The sequence below is a fragment of the Pezoporus flaviventris genome, unplaced genomic scaffold, assembly GCF_033815535.1.
Source record: "Pezoporus flaviventris isolate CSIRO_AGI_PZ_B2104156 unplaced genomic scaffold, CSIRO_AGI_Pfla_v1 ptg000080l, whole genome shotgun sequence".
Lineage (NCBI taxonomy): Eukaryota > Metazoa > Chordata > Aves > Psittaciformes > Psittacidae > Pezoporus > Pezoporus flaviventris.
Window position 1 is genome coordinate 575,797 of NW_026892628.1, and position 20,103 is coordinate 595,899.

At 60.7% G+C, this 20,103-nt stretch overlaps 1 protein-coding gene across 7 annotated transcripts; it reads left to right on the forward strand.

Moving 5' to 3' along the window:
- Positions 1–484: 484 nt before the first annotated feature.
- LOC133280243 (basic proline-rich protein-like) lies at positions 485–19,040 on the forward strand. 7 transcript variants are annotated; one of them, XR_009747096.1, is made up of 3 exons: positions 485–952; positions 3,855–3,985; positions 18,915–19,034. XR_009747096.1 is itself a non-coding variant. In XM_061474769.1 (3 exons), exons 1-3 carry the CDS (start codon positions 4,781–4,783, stop codon positions 18,937–18,939), a joined length of 294 nt encoding a protein of 97 aa, XP_061330753.1. In that variant the 5' UTR covers positions 4,408–4,780; the 3' UTR covers positions 18,940–19,040. The 7 variants fall into 7 exon arrangements, 2 of the variants coding, with proteins under 2 accessions (XP_061330753.1, XP_061330752.1); XR_009747095.1 differs by lacking the exon at positions 485–952 and adding an exon at positions 1,902–2,294 and having other exon boundaries at positions 3,855–4,244; positions 18,915–19,040; XR_009747094.1 differs by lacking the exon at positions 485–952 and adding an exon at positions 1,902–2,294.
- The last annotated feature ends 1,063 nt before the right edge of the window (positions 19,041–20,103 follow it).

A 20,103-nucleotide genomic window follows, 5' to 3' on the forward strand; every position in this document is an offset into this window, starting at 1 on the left:
AGGGGGGGTGGGGGGTGGGATTTTGTTTTGCATTTAAAAATTAACCGATCTGTGCTTAATTTCCACGGACTGATCCCGCACCGGCTGCGGAGCGGGTGACCGCCGGCAGCCGCCTCTGCCCCAGATCCGGCGGGTGGGAAAGGCAAAAGGACCCCCCTCAACCCCTTCCCCTCGGCTCCGGGTCTAGCCCCGCTCCCCCCTCAAACCCTATGGGGTAGCCCGAGCCCTGACGGCCCCCGGGTGGGGTCCGGATCCGGCCCTGCCTCCCGCTGTCCGTGCAAGGCCGCATCCGCCGGGTCACCGGGATTATTATTATTATAATATATATTATATTCCTTTTTATATAATAAAATCCCCGTTATTTTTAGGTTCTGCTGCCAGATCCGCCCCCGCCTCGCGCCCTCCCCCCCAGCCCGGTGCATTCCCCACAGCGCAGGGCTAACCTATCCTGCTCCCGACGCGAGGACGTCATTCCTTACGTAGGAAAATATGGAGAAAGCAAAGGGAAAAAAAAAAAAAAAAGGAAAAAAAAACCCACATCGCGTTTTCCCTCCTCTCTCCCATCTCCATTGCCAAAAGGGGACAAAATGGATGTTTGGGCGGAATCCGCCTTTCCTCCTCCCCACCAGCCGGCGGCCTCGGGTCGAGGCTGCCCGGGCCCGGTCGGGGGGCTCCCGGCGTTCAAGCCCCGTGCAGACGTTATCTGTTTAACCCCACGTAAAGGCAACGTGATCGCGGGGGGCTCCGCTTCCCCCAGCCCTGGCAGTCCTCTCCGGGAGCCGCAGCTCGGCTCCGCCGCGCTCCGCATCGCCTGGATGTCCCCGGGCTCCGCGTCCTGCCCGCTGCCGGTGCCGCGTTCCCCCAGCCCCCGCCCCGGAGGCTGCCGGTGTCCCGGTGGCTCCCGGCTCCCGCTGTCGCTAAGTCATTAATGGATGCAGATGTGCGGAGGGAGGTAAATAATCCCCCCCACTCCCCTCTTTTTGTCGCTGGTTTTCCCTTCCCCCTGCCCCGCATTGAACTCCCCGGGCCGGGGCAGCGGGGACGAGCGGGCAGGAGCGAGCAGCAGCAGGCGGCTGCCGGTGATGCCCGCAGGAGGGGCAGGGCTATGCGGGCACCGGCAGCAGCCCCGCTTCCCCTCCTGCTTCTCCCAACTTGGAAGAAGTCTGCGAGGGGGGACCCCGCGCCTCCCCCCGGTATGTTATTTTGGGGAGGTGTGTGCGCTTTTTACACACACACACACACACACACACACACACACCCCGCCTCCATCCTTCCCGGATTAGGGGCTGCGGGTCCCGGCAGCCCGGTGCGAGTGTGGGATGGGGGGCGAGATGAGGGGGGGGGGGGACGGGACGAGGCGTGGAAAGCTGCCCTCCCTCCGGCTCCCGCAGCGCAGGGAACAATGGCCACGGGCTCCGTGGGGACAATGCCCGGCGGAGCCGAGCTGCTTGGGTTGCAGGACACGTCCACCACCGCCTCGGCCACCCCGGGCCCCGGCCCCCCGCTCCCCCGGGGCAGGCACCCCCCGCTTCCCCGAGGCTGTGGGAAAACGCGTGGCTAGGGATGGGTTCGGGAACGGGGATGAGAGGGCTGGGGGGGGGGGGGGCACCAAACTTAGCGAAAGGTGTCCCCCACGCACCCTGGCGTCAGTCTCTGCCTCCTCCCGGCTTTGGGCCCCCCCACCCCGTCGAGCCCGTCGGTTCCCTCTTGCCCGTCCCGTCTCTTGCCGCAAACTCCAATGGGGTACTCCCGACCGGGGATCAACAGGTCGGTACCGGCCGGTCCCCAGGTGCGCTTCTCCTTCCCCCCCCACCCCCGGCCCCTCTTTTCCCAACCCTCCATCACCCTCTCCCCCCTTGCCCCCCCTCCACCCCCTCATTATTCCCGTTATCCCGGGGCAGCCTCCGTGCCCAAACGCCGGCATGTGCGAGGCAAACAGAGCGCGATTGTTCCGAGCCTGGGAACGCGCGGGCGGGCGCGGGGGCCGCCGCCCGCCGCCCCCCGCCCGGCCCCCGCTCAGCCGCGATTGTGATGGAAATAGGCCTTTCCCCGCATGCTGTTGAACTTGATGTTGACTCCTTTTCTTTGGGGTTTCACATCTCCTCGGCCACTTGTTTTGTGGGAAAATTTTCTCCCGAGCTCCGGTGTGAAATTAATTAATCGGGGCCTCTAGATGGCAATGGGACACAAAAGGGGACAGCCCGGGGAAACTCCGGCAAACTCACAAAAGACACCCCCGGGTTTAGAGCCCTGGGCCGGTGGGACCGACTGCCCTGCCCTGCCCGGTGCCCGAGGTAAGGGGCTGCCGGAGCCAAGTTTCGGGGTGTGCATCTATTAGTGTTATTATTATTATTAATGTTTTTAGGGGAGGGTTGGGGGGGGGGGGAATCCGGGGGTCTGAGGGTGCTGTTTCGGGCGGTGTGTTGTGTGGGCACCCCGTCCCATGCCCTCCCAGCCCTGCTCTGGTGCCCAGGCGCCAAGAAATAAAAAAAAAAGTAAATAACATTAAAATTGAAATTCCCCACCAAAGGGACGGGGCCGGACTCGGCATTTCGGGAGAATCTGAGGGGTTTAAATATATTTATTCTCTTGGTTTATTATTATTATTGAAAAGTAACGGGGGTTGCTGCTGCGCTGAAGCGCCTGGTTCTGCCCGGGCGGGCACGGCGGGATTTCACGCCACGTCCTTTCCCGAGCAGGGCAATCTCTGCCGTGCGCGGGGGGAAACCGTTTCCCCCCGGTTTGAACCGGGAAAGCAGCGGTTTGGTTCCCAGTCACCCTCCTCGCCCTTCGTTTCGGCGGGTGCCTCGTCTGTCCGTCTCCTCCGACGGGTTTAACAGCCACCGAGGGGTGTGTATGTAAATTTAAACCCAGTTTTTCTTTGGACGCACTTTGCAGGGCAGAATCTTTAGATCAATATTTGCAAGATTCCCCTTTGCAAAGATTCCTCTTTGGAGGGATATTTCTGCACGGGAACAGGCCAAAAATAAGGGCGTCAAATCCCCTCCCGCTCTTTGTTGCCACAACACCTTTGGGTGACAGCGGCTGCAGAGGGGAAATCGTTTAGATCTGTTATCTGTTAAATCTCTGGTTTTTGCCTACATCGATATTTCCAGCAGGGCAGGAATTCGGATGGATTTAGGCGGGGGTTTGGGGACTCCTTTTCCTCGGGGTAGCCCCCGTCCTCTCCAGTGTTGGTTGAATTGAGCTGTAAAGAGATGTGCAGGGTAACGAGTTGTTGTATTTTAAATGCAAATAATTCCCAGTGACAACGTTGGATCAAACGGGAGGGGGGGGGAGGAAGGAGAAAAAAAAAAAAAAGGAGGAAAAAAATGGGGCGGGAAAATGAAAAGGAAAAAAAAGGGAAAAAATCTCTGAGGAAAAAAAAAAAAGATAAAAAATCTGCTTTCGAAGGGCTCCGGAGCGGGCGAGCGGCTCCGCTGCCCCGGAGCAGCGACGGGTGCCCTGTGCGAGGCTCCAGTGCCCACGGTGAGGGGGAGCTGGGCCGTCTCCCACTCGGTAAAGCCAGACAGACCGAGACAGACCGAGACAAGCAGACAGACACCGCGTGTGGGACTGCCCCTCCTCGGGGGTCTCCTCTATTTCCTCAGCAGCAGAGGCCGCGTCCCGGCTCGGGCCCGGCCGGGGCTTCGGGTGGGTGCTGACCCTCCATAGTGCGTCAAAGGGACCGGCTTTGGGTCTCTCTGTGCCCTGCCCGTCGGCGGGACCGGCCCAGGTTGTCCGGTCAAGGGATCCACCCCCCTGCGGCCACCTGGACTTGAAAGTTGCTCCAAGTTGGATCGATGGCGGCGGCGGCTCCTCCTTGACGAATCTTGTCTCTCTTCCCTCCCCAGGTGGGCTCGGCCGAGCGGCTCCGCGGGGACCGGCACACCGGGCGAGGCGGACGTAACGGCGGCTCCCCCCATCTTCTATTTCAAAGGCAGCCCCGGGATGCGGCCGGTTCTACCGGAGAGATGCGGAGCAGGTGCGCGACGTGCAGTTAGTGGCGTTACCGGTAACGGTGGGAAGTTACCGGGCTGGCGGGGAGCGGCACACCGCGGCATCCCTCGGGGCGATGGGAGAGAGGGGCCGGCATCGGCCGGGATACCCAGGCTGCGGTTCTCCGGTGGGAACCGGGGCTCCTGAGCCGAGCCCATCTGTGCTGCCTCCCGCCGAGGAGACCGGCGGTTCCTACGGCGAGCGCCGTGCTCGCACCGGAGCCCAACATGGCTGCTGTAGTGAAGGTATTTGATTCACACGAGGGGGTAGGCGAAGGGGAGAAGGGGGGACGAGAGGCACCGGGGCCGGAGGCAGCGCCCGCGGCCGCCGGGGCGAGAGCTACCGGTGGGCGACGACCCGGTAAGTGCCAGGGAGAAACGAGGCCGGGTGGGCCCCGTGGATCCCCCGCAGCGGGCACGCGTGGGGCGGCCGCCTTCCCCGCGCCGGTGCTGCCAGGCCTCTGCCGCGGCCCCTCTGGGGCAGCGAGCAGTGGGAAGCGGGCACCGGCAACCAGCGGGGGTGAACCGGGCCGCTGCAGCCCGCCCGGGCCCTGTGCGGCTCTCACCGGTGCCCGGGAGCGGCGGAGAGTGGGGCTGGAGCGGATGCTGCTCCTCGGCCCCGCCGGTGCCCGAAGCCGAGCCGTGCCCTGGCCGCAGGGCGCTGCCGGGGCGGTGGAGAAGCTCCTGTGGTCCCGTTCGTTCCCTCGGCGGAGCGTTGGGGCCGCGGTCGTTGTTGCGGTTTTACCCTTCGGGGAAGGAACGCGGCCGGGCCCGCCCGGGGAATGAGCGGTTCGGTAACGGGACCCACCGGGGCGGCGGAGCGGGGCTGGGACCGGCGGGGCCCCGGGCGGTGTGGACGGCAGCGGGGCCGAGCCTGCGGGGCCGACGCCTCCCGGGGCCGGTCAGGAGAGTCATTTGGGAACCCGGCCACGGAGGTAACGGCACCGTTTCTGGCCACGAGTGGTGCGGACCCCGGGAAGGGAGCGCGGTTGGCAGCTGCCGAGGGTGTGCGGGGAGAAGGATCCGTTAATTTGGCAACTGGCGCTGCCTCGTTGGCACCATCTTCGCGCTCGGAACGGCTGACCGTGCCGCGGTGCACCGGAGCGACGGGAACGGCAGGGATGGTAACGATAATAATGACTAGCGATAATAATAAGTAATTAGTGGCAGCTTGGAAAGAGAAGGACGGAGGAGGCGCGACCCCCGGCGCGGCGCCGCTTCAGCACCACGGAGAGCGGCGGGGCCGGTGCCCGGTGCCCGGTTCCCGGTGCCCGATGCCGGTGGGAACGTGCTCGCCCCGCTCCTTGAGGCCACCGTTTGCGGTTGGGACTCCTGTCAAGGGCTTCCCCTACCCGGGGACCCTGGTAAGGGACAGAAAGCTCCTGAAGAGCCCCCGGTGCTTGCGGGTTGGCATCTCTGCAAGCGCCGCCGCGCATCGCTCCCAGCGCCTTCAAGGGCGGATATTTATGTATGTATATGATGTATATCACGTATTTTATATCTGTTTAGGTGCTTACATATAAAAGGGCTGGTGTGGGCAGCGGGGGTCGGGGTGGACCCGTGCCTCGTTCCCGGAACCGGAGCTCTGTGAGCGGGAGCCGGGCCCCACCGCCCACCCGGACCCGCTGCTCTTGGTCCTCTCTGGAAGCGGAGCCCGCCCGGAGCTGCCCACAGCCGGGGCACCGGCACGACGCTGTGCCTGGGGCCGGGGCCGCTGCTATGCTCGGGCCACCGGTTGGTTTCGTTTTCCGCCGTTTCACCAGAGCGAGGTGCGACGAAGCGGCCCCGGGAGGTCTGCGGCGCCCGGCGGGCCGGGGCAAGGCTGGGGGGCCCGAGGGTGCGGAGGAAGCTGGGGAGAGGCCAGGGTGTCCTGCGCAGGGGTGCGTGTGCGCGGGTTCTTGTGAGGGGCCGTAGGGCATCAGGACGAATGTGCCCATCGGCGTGAGCGCTCCTGCGGGTGCATCGGGGCTTGTGTTTGCACCTTCGTGTACTCCCGGGGGTGTGCACCCGCAGCCGGGCTTCCCTGGGTGGGAGAGCGCGCACGGGGTCACGGCTGTGCCCGCTGGTCCGCTCCCGGTGTGAGGCGGCTGCGGGTGCCGGGGGAAGTCCGCTGCCCTCATCCCCTTGCCGGTGCGGCCTCGCCGTTGCCGGGACAGAGGAGCGGGTCTCCTGAACCGGGCAGAGCCAGCCGGGCCCGGCCCCGGGCGGCCGCACGGGGGGGACGTGGAGCCGGACCTCGGCACAGAGTCCCGGGCTGTTCCCCGCCGCCCCTCCGAGCCGCGGCCCCTCTTTGTCCCGGGCCCGAGGGGTTCCTCTCTGGCCGTGGGGCAGAGCCGAGGCCCGGTTGGTCGGGGGACTCTGGCACCTCCCGGGATGAGGGGAGGGGGAAGGTGTCGACCCCGGTTTTACGGCCAAAGAGCCGCAAAAAAAGCTTAGTAAGTGGGGCCTGTGAGTGCAGATTCGACGGGAGGGTCCGGCCGCCCACCCCCGGCTGCTTCCCCGCCTAGGACCAGTCGGGTTTAACCCCTATCTTTGCCGGGGGGGGCTGTGCCACAGCCTTGCCACAACGGGGTTACCCCCGGGGCATCGCCGCCTCCCCGATGGGGCGGGCCGGGCGCTGCAGGAGGCTGGGTCGGGAGGGGGGGCGGCTCGGGGCGAGCAGACGGGCGGCCCCCGGGGACCGCGGCGCCATGGCGAATGGCGCTGCCCCCCCGGGGGGTGACCCCTGCCCCGGCCCCACGCCCGGCCTGTCCCAGCCCCGCCGCTCGCGCTTTGTCCCCGCCGGCCGCCCCGTCCCTCCTCCCGCCCTCCCCCGCCCTCCAGCCATCCTCCGCCGACGGCTCTGCCTCAACTTTAGTGGCAGGTCCCGGAGGCGCCGGGGAGTGGGAGCGGGACCCGCACCGGCACTGGCACCGGGCGGGATCATCCAGCCTCCCTCCCGGCCCGAGCCTCCTCCCTACCCTGCCACAGCCTGGGAAGGATGCGGCGACCCGGAGCCGACGGCGACCGCTGGCAGCACCGGCCACAGAGGGGAGAGCAGGTACCCACCTTCCCGGGACCCTTTCCCCGGCACCCCTTCCCCGGTAGCCTCCCCTGTCCCCTTCCCGGGGTCCCCTGTCCTCTCCCCGTCCCCCGCTTGGGACCGGGGGCAGCCTCTCCGCCGAGTTTCCCTCAGAGCTGCAGCACGGCCGGAGCCTCCCGGCTTGGGCAGTTCCCCGGGAGCATCGCCTCCGGTGCCCGGAACCGGTGCCCGGAGCCTCCCGGCCGGGGCGAATGATCCCTGCGGACAAGGGCAGGCGAGGACGGGGCTGCACGGGTGAGGGAAGGTGTTCCCCCACAGAGGACATTCAGAGCCCGGAGCCCCAGGACGTGCAGGTCCTTCCAGGGTGTGCAGGGCCGGGCTGCAGGGTGCAGCAGGCATGGGAGGGAGAACTGGAGGGTGCAGTGGAACCCCCCGGGGGGGCCCTTTTGGCTGTGCCTGTCCCTTCCCCAGCCGCTCTCATGACTCAGCAGTTCCGTACCAGTAATTTACAGTAACTGTAAAGTGGGAGTGGGCTCTGGGCTGGGTTTGGGGGTGAATTTGGAGCTGGGAAGGAAGCAGGTCCCTGGGCCGCAGGTAATGGGGATGGGTGCTGTGGGAGCATCCTGCCCTGCGATGGTCCCGGGGCCATGGGTGGAGACTGCTCTAGGGTGCAGGTGCCCTTTGGCGTGCAGACGTCGAGTTGGGGAGCTTGGGTGGGCATCGAGGAGCGCCGGGGTCATGTGTTGCATCCCAAGGTGCCGCAGCAGATTCCTGCTCTCCCACCCAAACCACTGGGGTTTCTTCCTTATTGAGGGAACGTGGATGCGGCCACCTTGCGGGGCTCCAGCATCGGAGCCAAACCACCCCCGGGTGCGCGGCGTGGCCGAGGCCCGTTGTTTAAAGACCTGGGTTGGTTTTTCTCTTTGGTTATCTAGCTGTATGAGTGTATGTGATATCATAAAGCTAGAGAACCGAATGTAAAAACCCACTCGCTGTTCTCCGGGAGAAGAGCCCTGCCCTCCCGGCAGGATTGGGGCTCGGCAGCCGCCTTTTGGCCTTCCCAAAGCACTGGCCCTGGTGCCTTGGTGAGGGGGAGAGCCGCTGGAAGCCGAACGTGGCTGTGGAGTGGAAATTTCAGTGGGGTTTTGTCTGTAATCATTTTTATTGAGGCCAAGAGCCAGTGCCTATGCTGGGGTGATTATTTGATTCCAACCTGGGGCTCCTCAGGCTACCTACAAACCCCAGACCTTGGTTTTATGGATTTTTAGGGGTGTTTCTTCCACTGTGGTTTTAATTTCCATGCTGACGATTAAGCTCCTTGTGCTGGGTGTATTGGAGAGAAATGAAACGGGGCCAGCTCGGAAATAACCCCCAGAGAAACCCTGTTTATAACCCAGTGGAAGGAAAGTTGCTTAAATATATTACCACATGCAAATTGTAATTTAGCACAAACCCCTATCCAAGGCCGATTTATCTACTGGGGAAGAGAAATAAATCATCATCACTGGCTGGTTATTCTGCATCTGCAGAGAGAGATTGCAGCTTTGTTCTTTGGAGAGGGGGGTTTGTGAGCATTGCTTTGAGGATACTCCAGTCTCGGCCTCCCCCTGGTCCCGCTGATGCAGGATTCAGCCCCAATGGCTGAGGCTGTAAGTGGTGACCCAATGGGCTGAGTGGTCCCCAGTTATTCTTAGGAAGCTCAGGGAAGGTTCTCAGGTGCATGGATTTGGGGTGCAGCCTGGAGCAAGCAGCAAGGAGGCCCCTCCATGACTGCAGAGTCTGGCTCTGAGCTCTCAGGCATTCGGCAATAGTCAGTGGGGAGGCTTCGGGATGGACCCAAGCACCCATGTACTTAAACCATCACAGGTCCTGACCATGCCAGGGCACCCTCCGCACTCCTGCTGGAGATAGGCACTGTGCAAGCTGCAGGGCACATCCTCTCCCATATCACTTCTTGGGTCTTTGGTGCATTGATTCCCTGGCTGGTTTGGTGCCGAGAAATGAGAAGGGCAAGAGAATCAGCTCCAAATATTAAAAGCCCAAGGTGCTGATCCCTTGCTCCATCTGCACATCCTGGCTTCTGTGTGGGGTTGTGCCTCTTTTTTCACCCGATGTCGCTGGAGTCTGCAGCAGGGGAGGAATTTGGGGTGTCTCCTTCCTCTTGTCTTGACAGGTTTTGCTTTGTTCAGGCAGGAGAGAGGCAGGTTTCTTGTCCCAGATCTCTGTGATTCCTGGAAACGATCCTGCACAGACACCCTGGGCTCACTCAGTTTGTGCCTTTTTCTGGCCAGGGAGGACATGAGCCCTTATATGTATTGTGGGATAAAGCAGGAACAGCCCCAGTACACCCCAAAATATGGTGTGGGATCAAGAGGAGATGGCTCCTCATACATCCTGTGCCCTGTGGAGCTGCTCTGCCTGCAGCCTGGGGTCCAGAGATCAGGTGCTTCAGCTCTGGTGGTGCTGAGCTGGTGAGAGCCTTTGCTGCGGGGTCTGGAGGTACCAGCTTGTCTCCTTGGTGGGGACACATGTCCTGGGGGAACTTACGCCACCCTGAACTCTTCTTGTGGGGCTGGATGGACGGAGTGTTGCACCGGGGGGAAGGAAAACCTTCCCCAGCTCCTTGGTTATTTTCCCTGAGCATCTCCAAGGCACGTCAGGTTTCTGTTGGAGCAGGCTTTCCATGGCAGACCCACTTACATCGCTTCAACCACCTCAGGCTCTCCAAGATCTGGACCAGCCATGAATCCCATAGATTTACATGCAGGTTTAGGCAGGGTTTGGGCTGCTTGCACCAACCTGCCCGCGTTTCTGTAGCGTTGGAGGAAGCTGCTGGCTGGTAGGAGCAGCGTTGCAGCAGCAGCAGCGAGGCCGCGTGGGGACAGCCGGGAGGATGCGAAGCATCTCCGTGCAGCAGTGGGAGGGATGCAGTGCGCACAGCGCAGGGAGCTGATGCTGTCCATCAGTCCTGCCCTCACCCACTCATGGTCCCAAGCTGAAGCGTACCCTAAAACACATCACCACAGAGCCCAGTATCCTGGCTGGGAGCAGCAGGAGAACCAGTGCAGGCTCGGCTGCGCTCGGGAGACCTTCTCCTCCCTCCTGACTACTTGTAAACCATTTAGCAAGGAATTTCTTAAAATAGGTTCCACTTTAAGGACTTATCTGCTGAATACCATTAATTTTCTGGGGTTCGTTAAAAGCAAACTTGGTATCATAGCAACTGAATCTATTCCAGGGAAGCAGCCAATTGCGCCGCGCGGTGTGTGCAACCGAAGGCGAGAGAAAGGAACCTTTCAGGTTTATTCCTGGGCTTGTGCCTTTGCAAGTGAAGTTTTAATTTCCAATGTTTTATTCCTTGCAGAATATTTTATCATTTCTCCCAGCAAATCTGCAGGGAAAGGAAAATCACCACACTGGCAAATATTTGCCCAATTGCCTTTGTGATGTGGTGTCCGCAGGCAGAGGTGGTGGCAGAGGGACGTGGCGGGTGCTCGGGCTGGATCTGAGCTGACAATTTGGCCTTGTGTTTGAGACGGCCGGGTTCGTTCCTCTGGGATTGTCCCAGGCTGGGATAGATGCTGCCTATGTTAGCCTTGGGAGCGATGCCGAGCGTGGGCATCTCTGGATCCGGGATCGTTCAGTGGGATTGGAGGCTGCTGGTAAAGAGGATGCTAATCCCTGTCTCATTTCCACAGCCTTGCTAAAGAAATTGTCATTATTTTCCTTTTAATCCCATCTCTTTCCACTTTTCCATTAGGGCCTAAACTGCAATCTTGTTCCTGGGGGATGTTATGCTGAGGATAATCCCAGGCGCTGCTGGGGTGCTTGGTCCAGCTACTTTGGGGCTGCTGGGCTGGTGTGGGGCTGCTGCCAGTAAGGGCTGAGCCCAGCTGGCCCCGGGGGCCTCGTGCTGGTCCCTGGCGCCAGGAGAGGAGCTGGGCTGAGCATCCCAGTGCCAGCACAGCAAACCCAGTCAGAGGCAATAGGGTGCTCCCCAAAACCCTGATCCTGCTGTGGAGATGGGCACAGAGAGCTCATGGCTGGCTTTGCTGTTAGGATGCTGGGATGGTGCTGCCATTGTGTTGTCCGTGTTGACACCCATGGTCAGGATCTGATCCTGGGCTTGGCAGGGGAGCAGAAGGAGCCCTTTGTGCTGTGGCTCAGTGCAAGGGATGGAGGGAGCTGGGAGGATGCAGGGGTTTGGGGTGCCAAGAGGAGCTGGGAGGCTCCTTTCTCCCACTGTGAGCTGATGATTTTCCACCTCGATAGCAGGGAGGGGAAGAAAAAAAGTCATTTATGATAAAAAGTATCGCTTAAATAGACAGAAAGGGTGAAAAGCACAGGCAAAAACATATCCCCGAGCAGGAGAAAATGAAAACCAGTGATGTGCTTCACTTTAGGCCATTTAAAAATAACCATTGAACAGGCAACAGTAAATAACAATTCCTGCCCATCAGGTCCGTGTCACTGCAGTGGCGAAGCTCCTGTTTATTTACCAGAGCTGGCGCAGGGTGGTCCGAACGGCTCCTCAGCTGCTCATTTCTATGGGTGTGAGGCTGGAGTCTCCAACCTGGATAAATTGGGTGCAGGAGATGGTGGTGTCCCCCAGCCCCACACCATGCGCTGGCGCTTTGCTTTCTCTCTCTTTATTTACGTAAATATATATATTTTAAATAGAGAAATTATTATTTGCAGTTTAATATCTTCATGTTTCTATGGAAACTCCATCCCTGCGCTGGGTGAGGAGTCAAAATCAGCTGGGAAATGGCAATGTTTGAAAGCGAGCGGATTGGGGTGGCTGCTCCTTTGCACCGGGCTGTGGGGACCGCAGCAGTGCAGGATGCGGGGAGCCGCCACGTGTTGGTGATGCTCAGGGCACCAAGGACATGGCTTTGGTGGCTGCGCTTTGTCACCCCTGCCAAAGCCAAACCATTTGCCTGGGCTTCTTGGCAAGTGGCTTTTCAGGATGCTCCAACCAAGGAGCCTTTCCCCTTCCCCACGCCAGGAAAGCCCCTGGAGGATTGATGGTGCTTCAGTGGGTGAGGAGTGGCCAGGTTCCCTCGCTGCAGGCACACGTAGGCATCACCCACCCGGGGAACGTGCTACAGCCCCTAATGTAGGTCACGCACATATGTGCATCATCATGTACATATGTTGACTTCAAAGAGCTGGGGCTCATCCTCACCGATAACAAACCCGCGTGTGGCTCTTCAACAGATTTGCATTCATAACTGGTGAACACTGGGGCACGTGTGTTATGTACCGGGGGGCTAAGGGGGACCCCCCGGCCTGCTGCTGGTGCTGGCACTCATGTGGAAAGAGCACGGTGGCGGCGGAGACCTTCTCCCCCTAATAGCTGGTGACAGGGACTTGCTAGTGGCGATGTCCCTGCGCCGGGCACGGAGCAAGGACGGAAGGTGTGCGGCGGCCCCGCTTTTGTCAGAAAGGATCTATCAGAGCAGCGGGGAAAGGTCAGCGGGAAAAGCAGGAGCAGGCCCCGAGGACGCTGTCCTGTCTGTCCGCCCTGCTGCAAACACCAGCCCATGATGACCCCCGCTCCAAGGATAGCTTAAAAGAAGAAGTGTGGGTTCGGCCGCCTTTGCCTCCCGGTTTTCCAGCCTTTGGGGGTGGTGTTTTCAGGCTCCCTCCGCTGCCACCAGAAACGTGGTTATTTATTTTTAATGAAAAGCATGATCCCGGCGCTGTTCCAGGCCTGGGCCTTGGCAAACAAGGGGAGATGGTGAGCATGGGGCTGGCGGGGGGAGGCGGAATGTGCCTGCGCCGCTGCCACCGGCTTCAAGGAGCAGCATCTCCCCCTTGGTAGGACCTCAGCTCCGCTGTCCCTGTGGTTCCCTCAGAGGCTGAGGCCAGACTTTCTCTGCCCTAATTCCCTGGGAAGCCAGGCGAGGGCTGATCCTTGTGAGGCTGTTTATTGTCTTCTGTAAATCTTGGATTTCTACAGAGCTTGGAGAGGAATTTTTTGGGCAACTGACAGGCTCAATGTCAGGGGAAAACAAGGTGCGATGTGCCCAAACCACCCCATCCCTGGGGAATCCCATCACTTTCTGTGCCAGGCCGGGATTTAACGTGGATTATTTGCTCCTGGAGCGTCAAACGCTGGTTGTGAAACCTGGGCATGGCCAAGGCCATGTTTGGGGTGCTCAGGGTGGTGCTGGGGTGTTTGGGGTCCCCACTGATCCCCATGGCTGGGTTGTGGAAGGGGATGTGGCCACTGGCCATGTGTCCCCGCTGGGTTTGCAAATCAGAGGTGGGCACTGGTACCTTTTGGCTCATTTCTTATATCAAAGTGAAAGCACCCGGATAAAAGGGAGAGACAGGAGGGCTCTGGGCTGGGGGCATTAACACCGCCTCGGCTGCCTGGGGCATGGAAAACCTCCTCGGCTTCCCACATCCCCCCCCCCCCTCCATCTTCCAGGGCAAACCTGAGGGATGCAAAGCCCGCAGCAGCAGCAATGCGTCACGCGAGGACGGGCACACGTGTGCTCCCACGCAGCGCCGGGCTCGCACACGCGTGTGCACGCGCAGCTGGGGCCGGCTGCTCCGGGAGACGGGGTGCGAGTGGCATTTCAATGCGCTGCGGGTGGAACAATGAGGGGGGTTTTGAAGGGGCTGCTGAAAGGGGGGTTTTTGCTGAAGGCCTGAAAGGGCGGCGGGGGGGGAGGAGGGAGCCGGGCAGCCCCTCCATTAGCTCAGTGCAGCAGCGAGAACAGCTGTGAAAAGAGCCCAGGCCTTTTTCCCACGCCCAGAGGAGCGGAGCGAGGGAAGGAGCCCTCCCAGCGAGGTCAGATCCCATCACTAATATATACACAGGCTGTGCCCTCATTCACGTCACCCCGGCGCAGGTTTGTTTAAGGCACACACACACTGACACTAATTTCTCCTCGCCCTCACTCCCCCGCCCGGCCCCATTATGGTCCCCGCTGCATTAAACCCTCCCTGTGCCCCGACGGCGGCTGCTGGCACCGGGGGTTGGTTGGGGGGGGGGGGTGGTGGTGTTTATCCCCCCCCATTCCCAACACCTGACCGCAAGGTCAGGACGAGCCATGGCGGCGGTGATGGGCTCGGGCCGGCAGCTGCTGCGCCGGGGCGGGCACACAGGAATGCACCGCGGTGGCTGGGTCCTGCAGATGGGACCTGGCGGGGGTTGGACCCCCGGGACTCAGCTGGTGCAGGAGGATGGGGGATGTTGAGCTGGGGGGGGGGAGTGGAATAACCCCCCCATGCCGGCGCTGTGCATCCATGGGAGCGTGGCTGATTGATGTCAGCGGAGGTCTGGGCTTGCGGCTGCTTGTCGGGAGGATGGAGCTGTGGGTCTGTGCTGGCGCCACGTTCAAGTGTGGGTTCAACACCCCCCCTCCAGCCTGCGCTTTCCAGAGTGATCCCAGTGCCCCGGTGCTGCTGCTGGGGTCATGCTGATCCCAGCACATGTCCCAGCAGCCGCTGGTGCAGGGAATGGGTGATGCCCTCCTGCCTGTCCCAGTGCTGGCCCGGCTCTCCTGTGTAACAAACCTGGGTCCAGGCAGCTCTGCCTCTGCTCTCGCTGCCACCAACCCTGTCCCCTGCACCCCCAGTGCTGGGAGGACATTGCGTGAGGCTGCTGTGGGGTGCAGGATGCTTACAAAGGGATATACAGGAGGTGATGGGGATGCTCCTCTCCTCCTTCCCATGCCAGGATGCCATGCAGCAGTTCCCTGTCCCCCCTCGACCCAACCACGCATCTGCCAGAGACGGGCAGCAAATAAATCAGGTCTTGTTTGTTCTCGTGCCTGAGCTTGGTGTGTGGGTTCAGTTTAAAGCGTTCTGCCTTAAATTACAGCCTAATAAATCAATACCCACTTTAGCGATGCAGTGTGCGCAAGGGACTCAAGTTGCCTCCATGGATCTTGGGCTTCACGAAGGCCGAGGGAGTGAGTTCCAGCAGGATCCTGTCCTGGGATGTGTGTGCACGGCCAGGACACTTGTGGGCATGGTTGGAACATGCATGTACGTGGCTGGGACATGTGTGTGTCACCGCTGTGCATGGCCCAGGCATGCATGTGCGTGGTTGTGCATGGCCAGGATGGGCGTACACATGGCAGAGCATGGCTGGGACGTGCATGAGCATGACCAGAACACACATGTGCATGGCAGGTGTGGCAGGGATAGATGTTAGGGCAGGCATGCGCTCTCAGCTGCCTCATGCAGGGTCTTGGGCAGCCTCAGAGCCAATTCCTGCCCCCTCAACTCCTCCGACATGGGATGTGTTTGGATTCCCCCCCCCAGAAGGTGACAATAAGGTTCCCCCATCCAGCCTCTGCCTGGCTGCCCTCTCCCTGCTTGCTCGGCCCCCGCTAACGTCTTTCCCTGAGCATCCTCCTCCCCTTCACCCCTCTGCTCACACCTTTCACTTGTCTAATCCCCTTGTATTTGTCTGGGCTGCCTTCCAGGGCCACCCACCTCTTTATAGGGCCACTGCTAAGTAAACGCTGCCTTTGCTCTGCTAAACGGGGGCTCCTCCTTGGCACAGTTGGGGTTGGTGGGACTGGACGTTTCATGTGCTGCTCGCCCTTCTCCTGCCACAGCACCCTCCATCCTCATCCTGCCCCTTCCACAGGGATTCCAGGCTCTCGGGGTGCCGCAGCCCTCGGTGCCATCGCTGCCTGCTCCTCCCAAAGCCACACTCGCTGATGCCCAAGAACCCTTGTCCTCATTCTTCCCCTTTGCTTGTGTCAAGGCCGGTTTTATCCCTCCCCCTCCTCGTCTCCCTTGCCAAGCCCTGACACTTGATGGCAGCCCATTCAAAATGCATGGGCTCCCCTTTCCAAGCGCCCCGGTCCTTTTGAACTAAAAGGATTTTCTCAGAGGCTAAGTTCAAATGTGTGCCCGTTATTTATTTATCAGCCCGCGATGTATTATTCATTTATTTAAAAATGTATGGCAGCTGGGAGCCCCGTGTTCCATCACCCCATGGGCAGCCAGGGCCAGGTGGAGACAGCCCCTTGCTCCAGCCGTAACCTGGCGCGGTGGCTGCCACCAGCCCAACGGCCTCATGCCTGATTGACCATGAACCCCAACCCCAGGGTGGGCTCAGGGCTGGAGCTGGTGCTTCAAGGAGATGCCAAGGACCTGCTGTGTCCCGGTGCTGCCCGTCGCTGGGGTTAGGTGCAGGGGGTTGGCATCGCTCCTCTCCCAGCACTGCTGGTTGGCGTTGGGGACAGGGACGTGTCCCACTCACAGCCCCTCCGCTGGCCCTGGCTCCCGGTCCCCAGTGCAAGGATGAAGTGGCCAATGTGGTGCTGCTGTGTAGAAGGGGCTGGCACAAAGATTACAAAGAAAAAGTCAGGAAAAGGAGAAGAATGGCTGTGCTTTGCTTTGCCCAGCACATGGGGAGCTGGGGACACAGCCAGCCCTGCTGGCATCAACTGTCCCTGGCTGACACAGGGCCGAAGGACCGAGCCCCCTCGCCGGAGGAGCACAAAGGGTTAAGGATGCTTCCCTTCCCCACTAAACTCCTCTTGTCCCCCCCATGAGCCCCCACCACCCTGTTTCTCTGCTGGGACACTCCCTAATTGAGACAGCTTCAGCCCCTGCCTCCCTCCTCTCCCCCTGGGGCTGAGCTGCCTCTTCCCAGGGGGAGCACATTGTCTGCTCCAGCGGGTTGATGTAATCCCTAAGCCCGAACAATACTTCCCCACCCCGCTCCCGTTGAAAGGGTATTAGTTCCCAATGAGATAATTACTCCACAGGCCACCCTAATCATCCCGTCCGCTCCCCCCACGGGCGCTGAGCTGCCTGGCTCAGCCCCACAGCACCCAAGATGCGGGTTCGGGGTCCCCTGGGGTGATGCTGATGGAGATAGTCATCTTATGTGGGCACCCAGCCTCCAAACACCTGCAGCAAAATCAACTGGGGAAGGAGATGTGCTGCTGAGATGCCACCTCCAGCCTCATGGCTGTTGTCACCTCCAAATGCCACCCATGTGTGGGGTGGGAGTGCCGGATGCTGAGCCTGGACTCGCAATGACACTGCCACCGCGCTGATGAAGCACGAGTGGGATGAACCTGCCCCAGCCTAGAGAATAAAGGGAAGAGATTCCCGGCTTGGTTTAATGGGAAAGAATCCCAGATTTCAGCCCTGCTTTGCTCAAGGTTTGCTGCCACCGGAGGGACCTTGTGCCACGTGGCACAGGCGTGTTGTTAGCATGTAGCTGTGGGCACACACAATGCTGGCTGCTTGGTTGGGCCAGTGCCAGGGCTGGTGCCAGGGCTGCTTTTCCCTTCCCAGAGCTGCTAGGATGTGGCCGTTGTCTGCAGAGCTCCAGTGTCCCTTGGTTGTCCAATGTGCTGGAATCGGGGATGCCACAGGAAAAGGCACCTGTTCAGGGCTGCCAAAATTAAAGCCTAGCTCTTATTAATCCTGGTCTTTGTGGCTCTGGCTACGCTGAAGTCAGGGATTATCCCACTCGCCTTCCCGCACGCCGGTACAGCAGGATTGAGGCAGCAGGAGAATTAATCTCCTGTAGGTTTTGCTGATCCCATCCCCAGGACTGGTGTGGGGGGGGGATGCAGAGGGGCTGTAGGGCCCAGAGCCAGGACACGGACCCTCTGCCACCCTGGATTTGTGTTGGGTTTGGGGAGGCGGTGTTCAGCAGGATGCTCACGGAGATGCTCCCCAGGATGCTTGCCAGGACCAGGGATGGGGTTGGAGCGACAGGTCCGGCAGCCCCATGGTCACCGAGCTGCACCACCCTGGCTTCCCAGCAAGGACATTTTTCCCCTTGGGAAGAGCGCCGGCAGCACAGGGGCCGTGCAAGGCCAATGCTGCGCGAGGGCCACTGCCCCGCTCCAGCCACCGCTCCTCCCCGTCCCTTTCTTGGTCGATCTCTTCTGACAGACAAACACCAGCTCTTTCTGCGCCACAAAGTCCTTGTCCAGCCAAGCACACAAAGCGGATCCATTATCCGATGGGGGACAGAAAGGAGGGGCTGGGGGGGGGGTGGCCGCCGCACAATGCACACAAGTGGTGCGTGGGGCCACCCCTATTGTGTCTGGGCAGGAAGGGCCGGGACCCCCAGCGCGGCCCCCTCAATGGCAGCATTGTGTCTGAGCCCCCCATCCCCTCGGTGTGTCCCCTTGCTGTGTGCCCCCCCCAGCTCCTGCTGCTGTCTGGGGCAGTGCTGTCAACCCACCCTGTGTCCAGTCCCCTCTCGCCATCGGACACCCTTGGGAGTGCGATGGGGCTGGAGGGGCTGAGTTTTTGGGAGCAAAGTGAATGGGAGCAAAAGCCCCCCCCCCCAGGCAGGGCTGTGGACATGGGTGCTGGGGCCAGCAAGGGCTGAAGTCCTCACTTCCCCACGCCGTGGTTTTGGGTGATAAAAAGGCTGATCTGGGGCAGATCAAAGCATCCTGCAGCAGCAGCAGGGGATGGGGATGGAGGTGATGGCCAAGGGCTCACCTGGAGGGGCTTTGCTCCATCACTCAACACGGAGGGGTTTTCCTCCCCACTGGCTCCCAGGAGGGTTCGGTTCCTCTCTCAGTGCCATCCTGTCTGCAAAAGTGGATGTGGGATGCAGTCCAGGGTGCAACCCAAGGGGTGATGGAGCTGCTCAAACCTCTCTCTAGACCCTAATGGAGAGATCAAACAGAAACCTGTCCCTAAGCAGGGACCCGTGACAGTACCCAGAGCCCAGCAGTGGCCACTGGGCTTGCGGGGTTTGTACATAGATGCGGGTGTGGAAACCTTGAGGTCCTCTGTGCCAGGAGAAACCTTGAAAGCATCACCTTGGCCACACGGGCTGGGGAGGGCGGCTCAGCGATGGGCAGGGCAGGATGGGTTTGGAGGTGAGCACTGTGTCTTTGAAGGTGACAAATGCCCGTTTGATTCTCTTGCAGAGGAGAAATCCCTGTGTTGCTTTGACCTCTGTGGTCCAGCGGCATCCCTCACTGGGAACAGGGATGGGGAGCAGCCAGGCCAGCGTGGGCCAAGCCCTGCAGCACCCTCACCCTCACCATCAAAGGGGTGCCACTGACTGGGCTCCCCTGCCTCTGGGAGCCACCAAGCCAGGCTAATGCTGCTCGCAGCACCCGTTTGCAGCGGCAAAGACGTACGTGACTGGTGGAGATGGGCTGGTTTCACACATCCCTGCCCAGCAAGCACGGCGCCTGTGGAACCAGGCAAGGGAAGTGAGCTCCGTTGCCCCGAGGATGCTCGGCACCGCTTCACCTCTCCTCTATGGGGTAAGTTTGGGCTTTTCTTGCTTTCCTTTCCTGGCTTTTCCCTGCAAAACCTCCCCCCAGGTTCTCTCCATCCCGGGATTTGGGGAGGCTATGGAGCAGGGCACCCACCATGGCTCTGCATGCAGCTGGCTGCCAGGCTGTGAGGTGCCACCTCGCACTGCTATGGGGGAGAAAACCTCAAGATTTTATCCCCATAATTGACTTTTCTCCCCTATTTTCCCTTTTAAACCTTTCCTCTGTGACTCAAAACTATCCTTTCCTATTTCTGAGGGGGAAGGTTCCCCCCTCACCTCTCACTTTGCCCCCAGCCGTTCCCCCCCACCCCAATCCTCCTGCTCTGCCCATCCAAACCCCAGTTTTTCCACTGCCAGACACTGGATTTAGCTGCACAGGCACCTTCCTGCTCCTTGTAGGAGCCTGTTTTGGGGTGATGGCTTCACCCCAGCCCCGTAGCCACAGCAGCATCACATCCCTGGGTGTCAGTGAAGGGAGGAAGCCCACGTCCCCTGCGGGTCCTCCCTCCTCCAAGTTTCCCCCTGGGAATGCCTGAAACATCAGGAAAAATCCCTTCCACCTCTCCCAGGGTGAGCCTGGCCTGGGTGATGCCCAGCAGCAGCCCTCACGCTTAGGGGTAGTTTTCCATCAGGGGTTTGGTTCACCCCCAGATGCAGGAGGGGGAGATGAGGGATATAATCCCCATTCCCCACCCAAATACCTGTGCAGGAGGGGTTTGGGTATCTGCTTGTTGAGGCTGGATTTTCTTGCTGTTTTGGCTGCTGGCTGGCACCCCATAGGGAATGCGGGGTGCATTCCTGTGGGATCACCTTCCAGAGATGGGTCTGGG

Excerpts from the sequence above, each read along its gene's own strand:
- LOC133280243 (XM_061474768.1), top strand. The coding sequence starts at position 6,599 with ATGGGGCGGGCCGGGCGCTGCAGGAGGCTGGGTCGGGAGGGGGGGCGG. Across the intron at positions 7,039-18,914 it reads GGCCACAGAGGGGAGAGCAG|AGGAGAAATCCCTGTGTTGC; the intron begins GTACCCACCTTC and ends ATTCTCTTGCAG.